At 45.6% G+C, this 17,292-nt stretch overlaps 1 protein-coding gene across 3 annotated transcripts; it reads right to left on the reverse strand.

Moving 5' to 3' along the window:
- Positions 1 to 1,997: 1,997 nt before the first annotated feature.
- On the reverse strand, positions 1,998 to 16,261 carry Coch (cochlin). Of its 3 annotated transcripts, none has more exons than XM_015994165.3 (12): positions 16,019 to 16,261; positions 15,255 to 15,307; positions 15,126 to 15,182; positions 12,877 to 13,033; positions 11,744 to 11,877; positions 11,244 to 11,306; positions 10,290 to 10,334; positions 10,054 to 10,201; positions 5,930 to 6,033; positions 4,942 to 5,168; positions 4,082 to 4,598; positions 1,998 to 2,884 (listed from the first exon to the last, which is right to left on the reverse strand). In XM_015994165.3, the coding sequence occupies exons 2-12, from the start codon at positions 15,286 to 15,288 to the stop codon at positions 2,709 to 2,711; spliced, it is 1,662 nt and encodes a 553-aa protein (XP_015849651.1). In that variant the 5' UTR covers positions 15,289 to 15,307; positions 16,019 to 16,261; the 3' UTR covers positions 1,998 to 2,708. The 3 variants fall into 3 exon arrangements, with proteins under 3 accessions (XP_015849651.1, XP_042116571.1, XP_006975325.1); XM_042260637.2 differs by having other exon boundaries at positions 16,001 to 16,133; XM_006975263.4 differs by lacking the exon at positions 16,019 to 16,261 and adding an exon at positions 15,511 to 15,657.
- Positions 16,262 to 17,292: the final 1,031 nt, after the last annotated feature.

Here is a 17,292-nt window from a genome sequence, read left to right on the forward strand (position 1 = left end):
AAGTTAGCTATGTGAAAGAAAAAGTTACAAGATATTAATGCTCTCTTTCTTAGAAGAAATTGCAAATGGAATTGAATTGGGCATTACAGAACTTATAACTCACTTGCTACTGAAAAAACACTAGGACTTTTCAGAATTGAAATTGTTGAATTCAAACTCAAGTATAAGGACTTGAGTTTGAATCTCTGGCACCCATGTAGAAAAGCATGGTGTGACTGCATGCATATAACCCCGATGTTGAGGGGGCACACAGAAGGTCCTGGGAACTCACTGGTAAGCCAGCCTAGTCCTAAATGTGAGGACACACCCCACCCCAGCTCAAGGCATTAAGAGGAGAGAGAGCACTGGAGGAGGAAGCCTGCTCTGGCCTCTGCATGCATGCATGGGCACACACAGGCACTCTTGACATGCATGTACCACGTACACCCGAGGGCACTAACTGGTTTCGGTTTTTCCGAGCTGAAAAATGAAAAGAACTGAAGGGATATTCCTCCACACTCTTGTTTTTAATTAATTTTCCCAAATCTAGTTTTGTTCCTGGCAGTCTTCTGAAGCCCATTGCATAACTATTTAACTGTAATTTGCTTGTTATTGTGGGGCATAAATATTTGTGTTTTACAGTATACTGAAACTATGATGGACTTTTAAAATAGTATTTTTTATATTTTTTAATGATAGTAAACAGGAAGAAACTAAAAAGTTGAAAAAATGTCTTATTTTTGTTTTATATGTTTCCATTTTTGGTTTATGGAAGGTAATTTGACTTTATGTGTAAGTCAAATTTAATGGTATTTTAATTTTAGTATTTTTTTTCCTCTTGATGTTTGATCATTGCATCTCTCATGATTGTATTTACTTCCTCATTTCTACCAACTGAAAACCAACATCTCAACTCATTAGAAGTTATAAAATGATGAGCCAGGCATGGGTATGTTGGCTCTGATGATTATAATGCCAGGAAGATCCTCAGTTCAAGGTTGGCCTGGGGTATGTGAGACTTTGTAACAAAAATGTGCAGCAGAGCATTACAAAGTTTGCTAGCATCTTTGGAATTCAGATGTGCCTGCTGAAACTGGATTAGAAGAGGTCTTTTTAAAACTTCCTTTTTAAAGCCACGTAGTGTGGTACATGTCTGTAAGGCCAGCTTATCTCAGGAGTGATTCTTTATTAAGTTATTAATCCTTTCTTTGTTCACTTTCACAGGAAACAATTTAGGAAGTCAGGTTAAATTGAACCTGCTTTTTACGGTAGGATTCTCCTTGTTCACAATGAAGCATTTGCAGCCTTTTCTAAGAAGGAGGGGAGAAGGAATGTTTTTTTTGTCAAGTCTGTAGATGTTGAGTTTTGTCTCTTCCCACAGATAATCCTTACTCTGCATGGTTATGAAATTGGGGTATACTCCAGTAAGTCATGAGTCTGCAACCAGTGCTTTTCCCAAGTCCCACAGGTGGGTAAAGGAGAGGACAGACCTGGTTTAAAGAAGATGGGATGGTAGAACCCCTGTGGGCTGTAGTCTGCACAAGAGTTTTGATACTCTCCTTGACATCAACTGTTAAGTTTTGAAAATGTTGCTGGTTACATTTTTCCTTTTTTTTTTTAATATTTTTCTTAGAGTTTTATTTATTATGTATACAGTGTTCTGTCTGTATATACACCTGCAGATCAGAAGAGGGCACCAGATCTCATTACAGATGGTTGTGAGCCCCCATGTGGTTGCTGGGAATTGAACTCAGGACCTCTGGAAGAGCAGCCAGTGCTCTTAACCTCTGAGCCATCTCTCCAGCCCCCGCTGGTTACATTTTCTTGAAGCAGGTACTCTTAAACATGTCCTAGTGGCTAACCTGGTAATGACTGATGCTGTCTACAATAGGCATTCAGCATGTGATTGAATGAAATTTTTCACGACTTAATTCAGATTGGTTATTCCATGTAAATTAGCAGGAGTAGAATTTTTTGTCGTAGAAGAAAAACACTAGTGTTAATAAATAGGCGCTTAGTAAGTCACTACCAGTTTTATTGTTGACATATCCAAGCTATTATGCCGTGTATTTTTCCTGTTACAATACTTGAAACATCTTTTTTCAGAAACTTAACCTGCTTAAGCATTTTCTCAGTCCTTGGAGTAATGCCTGCCTATACACATAAAATTAGGGATATAAATAGAAAAATACCAGGCAGTCCTATCTTTACTCAATGTGGTATTTTTAGCCATTAGTTATGAAAACACACTACAAAAGAAGCTTGATACATGGTCATATAATGTGTAGTTATGACTGGTACATGAAATGACAGCTGTCGGCTGGTTTTAAGACAACGTCCACGTGGGTCAACATTGGGCTTGGTCTAGGTTGAAAAGCTGCCTTGCTCTCCTTGCACAGTCAACACAGTGATGAAAGAAGGACCAGTGCTTGTGTCCAAGGGTCAGGTTCTTTACGGAGCTGTGGAACTCGCATAGCCACTTGGAGTATGCATGTCTGAACTCTGCAGTCTTAATCCATGACATCTCTCTTTCCTGAGTTTCTAAGGACCCTGATTATCAAGCCTCGGTCAATCTAAATTAGGTGCTTCAAATGAATGCTCATTTGCTTTAAACAGCTGTGGATGTATTTACTGATCCTGGTAAGCTATAAAGTTACTTAGGTATTGAGAATACAATTTGCATGTTAGATCCCCTTGTACGCATTCTTTGAGTTGTCAGAGTATCACAGTTATTGCTGGGATTCCAAGAAATCTCTACAAATGCCTCTAATGACATCAGAGACAATTGGTTCTAATCCTGTGAACTCTCTGGTAAAGAAAGCATGTGACTCCTTGGGTTTAGAGGCCATATCTTTCAGGTCATCCAGAGGTGCCCAAGCCACACCAACAGAGAAGATGGTGATACCTACAATGGAAATATTTTGAAGTGAATTAAAAATAGGGCTAGCTTACATACAAAGTTACATATTCCATACATTAATACCTAGCTGCAGAGAAAACTGCTTAACAATTTAAATGGAATCTATGCTGAATTTTCTAGGTAGACTACAGTCGTTTTGATTATGGCAAAAATACTTAGAACCAAGCGCTGCCTCTAGCAACTTACTATGTGTTAATAATTTGATAAAAACTACCAAGATGGTCAGTTCATGAAAGACAATTAATACAATTAATGCATTGTATTAATAATGTGATGCGGAGTTCATTAAGGACAGTGCACTGAACAAACTAGGAACAAAAGGACCCCCTGGCTGAACTGTATGTCCTACAGTCGGCATGCGTGGTTGGCGGTGAGGAAAGACTCCTGCTGATGCCCCTTTCAGACAGCATTTTAAATTGAGACTGGCATAAAAAGATACATACATCTTTTTATGTAGGTTTGCGTTGTCTGAGGAAATGGGGGCTAGTGGTAATTTTGTTTCCTCCACTTCAGTCTTTGAAGTTATATTGATAAATCCAGTAATCAAAAATTACAAGTCTTGAGCTGGAGAGGTGGCCCAGCCGTTAAGAACATTTCTTTTCCTGGGTGATGGTGCATGCCTTTAAATCCCAGCACTCAGGAGGCAGAGGCAGGCGGATCCCTTGAGTTCAAGGCCAGCCTGGTCTACAGAGTGAATTCCAGGACAGGCTCCAAAGCTACACATAGAAACCCTGTCTCAAAATACCCAAACCCAACCCCCCTCAAAAAAAACAAAAAAACATTTTGTTGCTCTTGCACAGGACCTGTGTTCAGTTTCCAGCACCCACATAGTTAAGCATCTAACTCCAGTTCCAGGGGATCCGATGCCCTCTTCTGCTCTTTATGGGCCCCAGGTATACACATGTACACATACACACAGGAAAAACACTCATAAACTTAAATTGCTATTTTAAAACTAAAGCAAAAAAAAAAATCTGGTGATTAAAAAAAAAAAAAAAAAAAAAGACTTCCCAAAGGGATTTCAGTGAAGCTTGGAAAAATTTCAGTTCAATCACCAAGACTCTAAAGCTTGTAGAGTAAGTCTACACTGCAAGGATCCTTTCCACAAAAATGCTTGGGCCTATATTGACTGAATTCACAGGACTCCTTTCTTATTCCTAATACAAAGTGCAACCGTCTTACCTGCATCATGGGCAGCTGCAGCAGGGCCTCGGACATCATCATATGACTGGCCATCTGTGACAATGACCAGGAAGTTTTTGTTGGGGCTGCCCCTTATGGGACCAAACACATTTCTCACAGTAAAGGAGATGGCATCACCAGTAGCTGTCCCTCCACTCATGTAGCGAATGTTCCCTAGGACAGCTAGGACATTCTCTTTGGTGTTATAGTCGGTGAAACTGAACTCTGTGCGCTGGTCATAAGTGAACTGTACGGCAGCTATCTTGGCTCCAATGTCTGAGATTTCAAATGTCTTGGCTATGTTAGAAGCAAATTCCAGCATAAGACGGAAATTGCTATCTCCAACACTGCTGGAGCCATCAATTAGGAAGGCGATGTTCACCGAGTTGTAACAGGTCTTGCTGCACATCATCTGCTCATGAGTGCAGAGCTTCTGCACCAGAGGCTTGACATATTTTGTGGTGCCAAACCAGTTGGGCATGTGATAAGAGAAGAAGCCATTGTTCCGACACACAGCCTAATGGGAGACAAAAGATAACCCAAAAAATAAAAGGTTTAATGTTTTCCAAACGGGGTACTGGAGATGGAACCTAGAGCCTTACATATGTATCCCCTGCGCCCTTGCTACTTTTCATTTTGAGATGGGGTCTTACTCAGCTGCACAGGCTGGTCCTGGACTTGTAATCCTGTTGCCTCAGACTCATTGAGTAGCTGGGATTACAGGTCTGCTCTTTCAGGCCCACCTCAAACATACCAAATATTATATGTTCATCCAGTTAGGGGCTAATCAGTACTAGGCTTAAGAGGTCCCAAACTGAGTCACTTCCACCCATTAACAGGAACGAGCCCTCACACCTTACCTTGTCAACAAATGCAACATCCTGAACCATCCCCAGTTCTTCAGGGATGGGCTTGGCCACAGAAACTATGAACACATTGACACCGAACTCTCTGGCCACAATGCCTGCTTCCTCAATGTCATCCGAAGGCCAGCCGTCAATAAACACCACCACCACTTTGGGGATCCCTTTCCTCACACCTGTGTCTGCTGTGAAGAATTTCTGAGCGGTGTGCTTCAAGGCTTTCCCTAAAAAAAGAAGCAAAGTAGCTGCAGTTGCCGTGCCTCAAATGACATTTCTATTTCTGGGTAACAACTTAATGCCACTGAATTTAAGAACTTAGTTTAGGAATTCAGTTAGTAAAAGATCTACGAGATGGGAAAGTTTAATTCTCCTTCAGGCCTATTTTTTGGTCCTCACAGCCTACACTGCATCCGCTCCACTTCCCAGAAGTCTCCCGTTCCCTTGCATCACTTCACAGAAAAACACGACACACCCCTCCTGTTGTGTGCTCTCGCCCCTCCTGGCCTATGAGGGCAGCTAGGGAACAAGGGGCCTTCCAGAGTCTGCCCCCTCTTCCTTCATGGTTAAGTCTGTTCATCTGCTTAAAAACAGGTACTTTCCTAAAGCTCACAATGCTGTAGGGATTCTTGTTTTGTTTTTAAGAATTATCAGACCAGGCAGAGCTAGTGCACATTTTTAATCCCAGCACTTGGGAGGCAAGAGGCAGGTGGATCTCTGAGTTTGAGACCATCCTGGTCTACAGAGTGAGTTCTAGGATAGCCAGAGTTCTTACACAGAGGAATCCTGTCTCAAAACAAGCAAAAAAAGATACACCAGCTACCCCACTGGTGTATTTTCCACTATAGACAGTTTATATATATGTGATGAGATGCAGATCTAGCCAACACAGATGTGCTAGCAGGAAGAGAGTCTCCTAAATGGCACTACAGGCTTTCAGTTCTGATCGCTATCATGGGTATGCTGAGCCCAGAGATGGCGTACTTACCTGTGTTGGAATTACCCCCTCGGAAACCTACTTCTTTTATGGCAAACAAGACATCTTTGGCTGAAGTAAAGTTTTTCAAGTAAAATTCTATTTTGGGATGTTCACTATAAAAATGAAAAAAGAAGTTTTTAGGAAAAACAAAATAAGCAGTCAGATGGCCTTAAAAAAAAAAAAAAAAAAAAAAAAAAAACGGCTGGCAGAGAACCCACGTTCAATTCACAACATAGTGGCTGATCACCAGCTAACTCACTTCCAGGGGGTCTGGCATCCCTTCTGACCTCTGTGGTTACCAGGCACACACACAGTACAGAGACATACATGCAGGCAAAACAAACAAACAAACAAACAAAAACCCTTATAAGATAAATGTAAGAAAGAGTCAGACCTAAGTCTTTTTTAAATTACATACTATATAATCAACTAGAACATTGCTTCTGCTCACTGGAAATGTTTCAGAAATATAACAAGAATAACTGCTACACTCCAAATTTACTACATTTTGAATAATAGCTAAGCACACAATTTCATTTCATATTTCCACGAGGTGAAATTATCCCAATTATTTTTTTAGAAAAAAAGGCTCAGAACACTCAGGGAATTTGCCTAACAAAACATGACTGCCTTTTAAATTCAGACTCAACTAGCTTCAAAATCGTTCCAAAATCCAGGTTGGAACGGAGTTACAGACTTGATGTGTGCAGCATGTTAAAGCAGATGTGGCTCTGGGCTCTGGCTTTGATGGAACTCTGCAGAGGTGGGCACCAGTACGTAGGAAACAGTTGGATGTGAGAGTACATCTGCTCCAGGGCACAGCCCCAGAAGCACTCAGCAGCCTATTAGCCTAGGTCTCTCTGGTCAAAAGGGACAGTGCCAGTGACATTTAAATTATTATTTGTGTGTGGGGGTTTTGCCTGCGTGTTATGTCCGTGCACCATGTGCATGTCTGATGCCTATAGTGGCCAGAAGAGGGCGTTAGATGTCCTGGAAATGGATACAGATAGATGTGAGTGACCGTGTGGGTGAACCTGGGTCCTTTGGAAGAGCAACCAATGCTCTTGATTGCTGACATATTTCTAGTCCCTAAGAGTGACATTTTATAAGATGGGAAAAGGTACAAGGAAATGCATTGTAAAACACAATGTTAAATTTTTCTTATAAAATGACAATTTTGCTAATCCTGGTTATGAGATTATTATTTAAAGAATTTCAGCTCACTTTTAACTATATTTTGTTCATGAGAGACCATGTTGAAGACTGGGGAGATGCTTCAGTCCAAGGCCTGGGTTCGATCTCCAGAACCCATGTAAAGAGAGCCGAGTGTGGTGGCTCAGACTTTTGATGCCAGTGCTGAGGAGGCGCATCCCTGAGACATGGTGGCCAACCAGGCTACCTTGCTTTCCAGGCCAGAGAGTCCTGTCTACAACAACAACAAAGTGGGTGGTGCCTGAAGAAGTCTGGGGTTGTCCTCTACCTTCTGCATACATGTGTATGTACACACACACACACACACACACACACACACACACGGCCATGCTGAGTAAAACAACAGCACATCTTCAAAGTCAGAAACTTCATTGAGTGCAAATTTTTAAGCTTTCAGCGTAAGTAGCCATTTTAATGTCAGGCTTTGGGTTTTTTTGTGGGGTTTTATTTGTTTGTTTGTTTGCTTGCTTGCTTTAAGACAAGCTCTCCTGCTTTAGCTCTCTGGGTTGTGGGACTTAAGGCGATTCTTTGAGTGACAAGAAGATCACAGACTATCTCCGCACACCTGCTGGTTGGTCACTTTTTTAAGGTTGGAGTCACTTCCAGCTGTTCCAATTCTGACTTAAGCAAGTCGGATTCTTACTTTTTGCTTTGCTAATGATGCAAAGGTCATTCCTTTCTATTTAAATATGCACTCTTTAGTCTAGTGCTTCCTAAAGCAGAAAACTGTGAGCATAAGGGTTAATGCAGCTTTCAGTTTGAAAAAGCATAAGCTAAATTAGTCAAATCCAAAACACTTAGAAAATGTATCAGGACCTAAGCCAGGCACGGTAGTGCGTGCAGAGGCAGGTAGATCTCTGCATCTGAGGACAGCCTGGTCTACAAATCGAGTTCCAGAGAAACCTTGTGTGGAAAAAAAAAACCCAAAACAAACAAACAAAACAAAATAAACAAACAAAAAGCCACCCAAATCAAAACAACAACAACAAAAAAATCAGTACCTGACTCAAAGAAACTTGCCTAGATGTTCATAAAACTGATACTGTATTTAAATCCACACAATAAAGGGCTCATTTTAAAGGTAAGGGAAAAATGGTATATTATACAGAAAAGTATAAATACCTTCTAAGCAGACCCTACTATAACAAGTAACAAATGGACTTGGGAGGCAGAGGCAGGTGGATCTCTTGACTTCAAGGCCAGCCTGGTCTACAGAGCAAGTTCCACGACAGCCAGGGCTACACAGAGAAACCCTGTCTTGAAAAACCAAAGGATGAGGAAAAGTAATGAATGGAATATTAATTAGTGCTTGTGGTGGTGCTGGGCTACCCTGACACACTGCTGATAGTATTAGCTGGCTCACTCGGCCTTCTAGAATGCAATTTAGCTATTTTTATCAGAGGCTTTTAAAATGTCTGAACTTCAAGCCCAGGAATTCCGCTGAATGATCAAAGATGGGCCCAAGCAGCCATAAGGCTTCTCTCTCATCTTGGGCTGCCGTGAGACAGTGAAAGGCAAAAGAAACAAACCATTTGCAATGCACGTTTGTCATGAGAGAGTGCTTAAAGCACTCAAGAGTGAGCAAAGAGGGTCCAACATTTTTACAGCCTGAAATGTAGAAACGGGGAAGAGAAATGTCTTCTCAAATGCAGATGGGAAACACAAGTTTACGAAGAGGACCCTGGAGGATGTGGTCTGAGAAAGGCGCTTCTTTGTGCTTCTTACTTGTCAAGCCCCCTAAAGGGACATTATTACAGTGCTACAAACCACCAATATCATTTTCACAGGAAGGAAGAGAGAGCATGTGTCAGAACGCGGCCCACGAATGGAGCTGCGTGAGGAGACTTCTGAGAGCTCGTAAGAAAACTCCAAGGAAACAAGACAAGAGTCTTGGACCTTGTGTTCCTCCAGAACACGGCTGCTCTGGGGATGTGCTCTCGAGCCCTCCCAGGTGTAGGAGTAGGCGTGGGGTTGCTTCAGCACACCCGTCATCCGACCCACTGTCGTTCTGTGATGTCTGCAAGCATGAGCTGTCCTACACTCGCGTGATCCTGGCCCTGTGACTGTACACAGCCTGGACTCCAGGGAACTTTGCTCACATGACCTTGCTTAACCCTCAGAACGCCCTCAGGATATAAATTGTCCGATGCCCTGAATAAAGTTGGCCATTGCATGAGACTTTAGTCTGCCTCATTTCTAGGTTCTACTCTCCCAGGCTCGTGCCACCAACTAGTGACAGTCACACTCTGGATCTCCAATGAAAGAACATGGAAAGGGCTAAAAAAAAAAAAAAAAAAAAAAAAAAAAAAAAAAAAAAAAAGCCCAATGTTGGCAGAGTAAAGAAAAGGAACAGAGAGCTCACTGTTGCTTCCTTCAGAAAAGAAAATCCAAGAACTGAGCAAAGCAGAGAAAGGTGTTCGTGTAAGGCTTCCAGGCCATGAATCCCCTTTCCGGCTCCCTACAGACAGCGTACTGTTTGCTAAGTGCTTTTATACCAATGGCTCACTTAGACACAGACTAACCAGAGTTAGTTTGTTGTTGTTTGCAGTGTGGAGAATTGTGAACATTGCATGGGCATGCAAGTACTTGCGGAGATTTTTTTTCCCCTCTAAAGACCAGGTCTCACTATGCAGCCCTAGTTGGCCTATTTGCTATGTAGACCATGCTGGCACTGAACTCACAGGGATGGTACAAAGCTGATATAAGGCTGTCGCCTGCCTCTGCCTCCTGAGTACTGGGATTAAAGGCATGCACCACCATGCCCACCCAGCCTTGCATAGGCATTCTTAAATTGTGAATTTATAGTTTGGGATTCCAGCTTGTCCAAGTTTAAATTATGTTTAACTGAAATTAACAGTACAGCTTGGTAAGTAGTCATCATTCAAGACATCCATCATCTCCCATTTTATTAACGTTGGTACCTGGCTTGCACGAGGCCCACGTGTGGTCCTTCTGTTCCAATTCCCAGCATTAGCGCCACTTTCCCAACAAAATTCTTCTGTAAATTAAATCGCCGCTGCCCTATATTAAAGCTTCCATCGATCAGAAATGCAATGTCTGCCTTGCAGTCTGCAGAGAGCCAAAGGAGGGCTCCGTTAGTCTCAAGGGCAGCTGGAGGAAATGCCATCCCCCACTTCCCCCCAAGAACTTAGCTTACCTTTATTACCAGTCTTCTTCTCTGGTGTTTTCTTTAGCCGTTTACCTGAAACAAAGGAAGCCCTTGACCATGAGACGCCTACACAGCAGGAACTTCCACCAGAATGAGCCCGTGGCCAGGAGTGCCATTCTCAGAAAGGCCTTTTAAGTTCCTTCCAGGGTCTCTGGACTGGGAAGGCATTGCTCCAACAAAGAAACGACACAACTGTGGCAGGCCTAGTGTCTGGTATGTATCCATCCAAGGCTTTGCTATCTAAAACCCACAGCTGAAGCAAGAGTGGGAACACAGAGCCACATGCTCTTCATTTCTTTGACTTTAAAATGGTAGGGGCCAGAGGGGTGGAGCAGCGGGGAACAGCGCTTACTGCTCTTGGAGAAGACCCAGGTTTGGTCCCAGCACCCACATCAGGCAGCTCAAGTCACGGTGCCTGTAACTGGGCTTCCAGAAGAGCCTACCACTCTCTTGTAGTTCTGCCTTTGCCTGCACACACACCATACACATAAATACATTCAACCACACACACATACACATAATCTCTAATAAAATAAAATAAAATGGCCACAATTTTGGAAAAAGGGATCCCTGGATTTTTTTTTTTTTTTTTTGTAGCAGACACACACTGATTTCTTTTAGTCACATGACAGTCCAGAAACTAAGTGGACTATTGAAGCAGAGAGCTGGAAAGGTGTCCTTGACCGATTTCTACACATGGTCTGTCAAATCAGAGAGGGGTAGAAAGGACTTCCTGAGATTGGATGAGCTAGGTTTATAGTAAAGAAGAGAAGAAATGTGAAATATAAAGTAGAATGCTTTCATCCAAAGCACATCAGTAGATACGAGGTAGCTGCTTTGCCCCTCTTTAATATTAGTGTTTTGAAGGACAGGTTCTCCCGACAACATTTCCAACTCCAAATTCTGTGCCAGGCAACAAGGGGATCAGTCCGTGCTTCATACCTGCAGGTGGATGGGCTGTGGATACTGCCCGGCCCGTGGCTTCCTGGGTACTGCCTTTGCCTTCTGTTGAAATGAGAAGTTTATTGTTTTTCTCTTTCCTTCTCCGCCATCAGGGCGTTATGTAGCTAAAGTTCTGCATGATGATTAAGGGGGGAATGGTGACTCAGGTATAAACATCACGTTGGCCATCAGGTTTGGAGAACTAAAATGCATTCTTGATGCATTTGAAAATGCCACCAAAAACTGAATTCATTGGTTTGACAGTTTGCTACTTGCTAAGTATCTAGGCATTTACTGCAAACAATTCAGATTTCAGTTTCCACTGTGTGAAGTGAATTTTTACTCCCCCCAAATTTGGGTGACTCTGTCCCATAGCTGACTTCTTAAGTCCAATGTTTTCCATCAGAATAAAAAAGACTGGGCTAAGGGGAGCTGAAAACCCTTCAGAGGGGCGTGGGGAAGTGTTTATGCAGAGCTGAGAACAGTGAAATTGTACCTACTGGTCACCGCGAAGGAAGCGGGCCATCTGGAAAGTGTCTGAGACTGGATGCCATTGGCATCTACTGAGGAATAGTTCTCTCGACCAGGAAGGCTGTAGACACGCACAGGTCCCCCGGAGGTGTCAATCACTCCCCTGCAAAGTAAGAGTTACAGCTGAGACACGATCCAGTTGTCGTGTGTCATCTACTGCTCTATCGGTCAAGAAAATAGCTGAGTGGAGAAGTTGCCTAAGGATGCCTTCTGCTGGCCCTTTAAGACTCACTTATACAGGAACAAAAATGTCTGGAGAAGTGACTCTGTGCTGTTAAACTTTTTACAGTGATGATAAGAACACACTGATACCCGGCTTCTTACATCTCAGAGATTCAGAATTAATAAAAAAGGTGCCAATTTTCTTAAAGCAATTAACTGTATGTGCCCTTGGACTGTATTTAAAAAAAAAATCACACTCGCTCTTTTACTGTAGGATGGGGTGGCACTGGCTTACCATAGTGACAATTAGCAAGATATATGACATCCAGAGTTCAGTATCCTCATGTGAAAAACAGACCAAAGCTGTGTCTACTTTAAGATTTGTGATGGAAGTGAAAACAATGCCTTGAGTAGTATACAAGCCCCATCATATGCGACCCAATGGCAGATGTTGTAGAATCATAGAAATGCAGCCATCGGGCACTTACGCAGGGCTGGAGAAACGGCTCAGTGTTTAGGAGCACTTGCTGCTCTCCCAGGAGCCCCGAGATCAGTTCCTGGCATCTCACAGCCACATGTGACTCCAGCTCCAAGGGACCCAACACCCTCATCTGTCCTCCATGGACACCCAAACAATTATAGCACACACACACACACACACACACACACACACACACACACACACACACTCACACACTCACACACTCACAATTTCTTTTTAAATGAATGCTATCTGCTCATGGTCAGACAGCTTCCCTCGTGCATTTGGTAATGCAAGAATGCCCAGGAAAACCTCAAAAATATATCCACCTTCTGGGGCCAAACTGGCACTAAAAAGGAGCAAGCAGCTAGGAGAGAGCTCCAAACAGCTAACTGGGGAGGACACTAACTGTGCTTGTCCAGTGGCCACCCGCACAGCCTCCCCCATGTCCCAGCTTACCTATGGATGGCAGCCCCACAGATGCTGGACACCGAGGCATACACTATGTTCCCAAACACAGAGAACTCCTCCAGAGAGCAGCCTCCCGGACAGAGAACATCTGCTTTCTCTTTTCGGATATCCAGGCCTCTGGTAAAGCAGGTGATGGCAATGGGGACTGAGGAGAAAGGACTTGTTATGTCAGGGCACCTACGGCTTCTTTGAGGGGTGTTGCAGGAAAAGCGGGCTGTGGAAGTATTTTTACTCCCCTAATTCCTATGCTTCCAACAAAATACTGATTTAAATGTTGACGCCGTTTTAGATGTTAGCAAGTCAAAAGGGGTTTTCAGTTTAATCTAGGGCTGAGTTACTACAGATGTCTAATGTGACAATATTCCCAGTTCTCAGTCAATTTTGGAAAATGTAACAAAGTACAACAGGATGAGAAAACAATGTTTATCTTTGGCTTAGTTCTTATTCTAAAAGTACAAAAATCTCAATTGTGATGAAACTGTTGATAGTTGTTTATGATGACAGCAGATTTGGATTGAGCCTTTGGAGTGTCTGCATAGACATGCAAAAGTCCTGAAGCTACCCTTTGCAGAGGACTTTTAGCCTGTTACCTGATACAACCAGACCCTTAAAATCTCATATTCACATATGCTGTCAAGTTAACTGGTGCCTGGATCCACAGAATGTTACTTAGTTGCACATTTTACAAATGAGGGAATGAAAGCTTTAGACTTAGCCCAAGAACCCCAAAGACTAGACAGGAGGAAGTCAGTCCTGTACTTGAATCTGATTGTATCTCCTCCAGATCCGTCCAAAGGGTACACGGGAGGCAGCAAATGCTGTTTTAGAAAGCACTGTTAACATGCTTAACCCCCGGAAAAAAGGAAGTTTTGGATCCTGAGTGGCTCACGCAGTCATCCCAGCACTCGAGAAGCTGAGGCAGGAAGATTTTTGCCTTGATTTTGAGGCTAGACTGGGTTACACAGTGAGTTACTGCCTAGCCTGAGCTACAACGACACCGCCTCAGAAAAGCAAAGTTACTGTGAAAGGTGTTAATTTGTCGAATCATAACAAACCCCGAGATGGTAACCTGTTGATTTACTGTCGATTAAATCGAGAGTAAGGTTATTAAATACGACTTTCCAAACACGGGGACAAGTTATCCAAGTCCTTTGGAAACAGATGTTTCGGGGAAAACAACATCTCCCTCACCCGACAAGACATACATAGTTTTGCAAGTTGAGAAACCTGCCTCTGCCAAGGACCCCTGTCTGTGCTGCTTGCTACCTGGACCATGGAAAAAAGGGGACGACGCTGGTGTACCAGTTCCTCAGCTCAGTTAAAACCCCTATCTTTTCCGTTTTCAGCGACCTGGGGGAGGGGTCGGCGGCGACACTGGAATCTTAGATCGAATCTGTTTAGAGCTGCTAACACTGACTTCCTTGGTCAAAAGATGAACGAGGCAGCCAGGTGCGGTACTTACCATTTCTACTTTCTTTCTTTTTTTTCCTTTTATTTTATTTTACAATACCATTCAGTTCTACATATCAGCCACGGACTCCCTTGTTCTCCCCCCTCCTGCCCACCCCCCATTCCTACCTCCTCCAGGGCAAAGCCTCCCCCACCCCACCCCGAGGACTGAGATCGACCTGGTAGACTCAGTCCAGGCAGGTCCAGTCCCCTCCTCCCAGACTGAGCCAAGCGTCCCTGCATAATAAGCTCCAGGTTTCAAACAGCCAACTCATGCAATGAGCACAGGACCCGGTACCACTGCCTAGATGCCTACTTTCAAGAAAAGCAAACGACAGATTTTTTTAGAAACGAAGCGATCCCCTACATGGCAGAAGACACCGAACCACACACCCGTACTCGGACTTCTACAAGCGGAACAAACTCTTTTGAGGCTTCCAGGGAGCGATAAGAACAGCTGATCGGTGCTTTCCATAGGGGTTACTTGTACAATCGTACAGCCAGATCGAACTATGTGGGACCAGGACGTGAGCCGCCCCATCGGTGGGCTCGGACCAAAGGGTTCCCCCAGCCCAGTAACTCAGGACTGGTGGTCCCAGAGCTAGGTGGCGTGCGCCCGGGAAGGAGGCCGGGTCGGACCCCGGGGACCCTGGCGTGGGGAAACAGGTAAGCCCGAAAGGTGCGCTGGAGACGGTTGCGGGCGCCTCTCCGCCTCTCCAGCCCCCGCATCCCTCCGCAGGTCGGACGGACCCTGTCCACCCTCCCTCCTCCGCCCGCACCCAACTCACCGGCTCCCTCGGCGCGCGTGAGCCGGGGCAGCAGTAGCAGCAGCAGCAGCCACGCACCTGCGGAGAAAGGACAGCTAGGTGGCTGCAGCCTCGGCCCGCGCGGGCGCGGCGGCCAGGGCGCGTACCCACCGAGGCAGAGAGCAGGGATCCAGGACGCGGGCATGGCGGGGATCTGCGCGGACCTGCGGGAAAGCGAGGCGTGAGCGAGGCTCGCGGGGGGACCCCAGGGACCCCGGGCTCCTCGGGAGCCGGAGAAGGCGGGAGAGCCCCGCTGCTGCAGATCGAACCTCCCCAGGCACGCTGTGCCACCTCACATCGGCGCGGGGGACGCCAGGACACACAGATGGACAGGGACAGACCCCGCTCCCCACCCCGGATCCCGCACCTGCGTGGAATCCGCTCGGCTGCACCCGAGTGCCGTAAGCGCGGCTCCGTGGCCGCTATAAAGGCCGGCGGCGCGCATGAGCACTGTGCTGGGGGCACGGGCGGGGGCTGGGAGCGGTCCCGGGTTTCCCCCCCATACACCTCCCTCCCCGGTAGGGCGGTGGCCGATCAGCTCCGCCCTCCGTCCCCCGACGGCCCCCGGGGGGAGGCTGCCCCGCTGGCGCCTCTCCCTGCGGCGTGGGGGTCCCTTGGGGAGGTGCGAAGGTCGCGGTGGCGTCCCGGGACTGGGGGTTGGGGGGCACGGAGCGCGCCTGGGGATGCTCCTAGGGACGCGCAGGTCGTGCAGGGTACTGGACGAGGACGGTGGCGGGTGACTGTCCAGAGGGAATGGACGGGCCCCTCCGCACAGTCGCAGCGGGGTGCAGAGCCGCCCAACACCGGATCCTGAGACCCAAACTTCCCAACTTGGCGCCCGTGGGAACGGTGCCTACCTTTAAAGTAAAACCAACCTGCATCTGATGAATGCTGTGGTGGAAAACTTGTCCCACGACCCCGTTATTCTTTAGGGGCTCAGCCTCCGGACTTCTTTTCTGTTAGAAAACTGTTTTCCCTGACGGTTCGGTTGTGGTAAAGGGTAGGAACCTGGTAGAGTGCCCCCTAACCTCCAGGTAATATTGACATTGTCTTTTTTTCTTTCTCTTTTTCTGGATTAGGAAAGATTCCTCCTTGTTTGTCTTTCCAGTCTCAGATCTGGTGATTACACAGAACTAGATTTGGTAATATGTGTCGTCGTCCCCCCCCACCCCTGTCCTCGTCCCCGTCAACTCCTCTTGCCCATTCTACTATAGTCACTTTTCATGATGGATATGGTGAAAGAGCGGAACTCATGTTAGCGACAGACTGCGACCTGCAAGGTAGCTGAGGAACTCCAGACCTTGACAGCCCTTACTCTACCACCTTTTTTTTTTTGGGGGGGGGGGTTGGTTTTACTGTAGTCACAATGACGATGACTTTAAATTCACAATTCTCCTGCCTCAGCCTTCGGCAGTGCCGCATATGCACCTGGCTGCCATACCTGTTTTAAAGCCAGCTTTATTTAGTTGTCATTTACGTCACAGAATCCATCCATTGAAAGAACAGGATTCGGTGACTTCTAGTAAGCTTATGATCCTCATCGGGTCCAGTTTTAGAACATTCCATCACCTCCAAAATGATGCCTCCTGGTGGTCGGCGGACAGGCCCTCTCTTCACCGTCACCCTCAGCAATCACTAATGGACTTCCTCTCTCTACAGATTTGTCTTTTATGGGCATTTATATAAGTGGGGTCCTACACCAACGCGCATGGTGTTGAGGCGCACCTGTGCTGGAGTGTGAGGCGCGCTCCCTGTCACCTGGTCAGCCCTTGCCTGGGGAGACAGAAGGCTTTGGCAATCAGGCAGCCTGGGACTAATGATTCAATTCCTCTCACTACCCGTGTGTCTTCTGAAGGGAAAGGGGCAAAATCGCTTGATTGGGAAGTTCTGGCTATTTCTTTTTCATGGCTTCTTGAAGGGTTTGGTCCCTTCCATGATGGCGAGAGTTGGGCTTGTCTCAGAAGTCTACCTAACCACCTCTGATGTTTTCCTTGGGAGGAAAGATGAGGACGACTAGAACTGTCCTTTTCATGATCTTTGTGTGTCCTCTACCAGGGTTGGATAGCCTCTTCCTGTCGGGCTGGGGAACTGTCAGGATCTTGTATAATGAGTTGTCAGGAAGAAACTCCTGTGGCTGCGACTCACATGG

Source organism: Peromyscus maniculatus, chromosome 14, assembly GCF_049852395.1.
Source record: "Peromyscus maniculatus bairdii isolate BWxNUB_F1_BW_parent chromosome 14, HU_Pman_BW_mat_3.1, whole genome shotgun sequence".
Classification (NCBI taxonomy): domain Eukaryota; kingdom Metazoa; phylum Chordata; class Mammalia; order Rodentia; family Cricetidae; genus Peromyscus; species Peromyscus maniculatus.

Excerpts from the sequence above, each read along its gene's own strand:
- Coch (XM_015994165.3), bottom strand. The coding sequence starts at position 15,288 with ATGCCCGCGTCCTGGATCCCTGCTCTCTGCCTCG. Across the intron at positions 15,183-15,254 it reads GATCCCTGCTCTCTGCCTCG|GTGCGTGGCTGCTGCTGCTG; the intron begins GTGGGTACGCGC and ends CTTTCTCCGCAG. Across the intron at positions 10,202-10,289 it reads GAAGAAGACTGGTAATAAAG|ACTGCAAGGCAGACATTGCA; the intron begins GTAAGCTAAGTT and ends GGCTCTCTGCAG.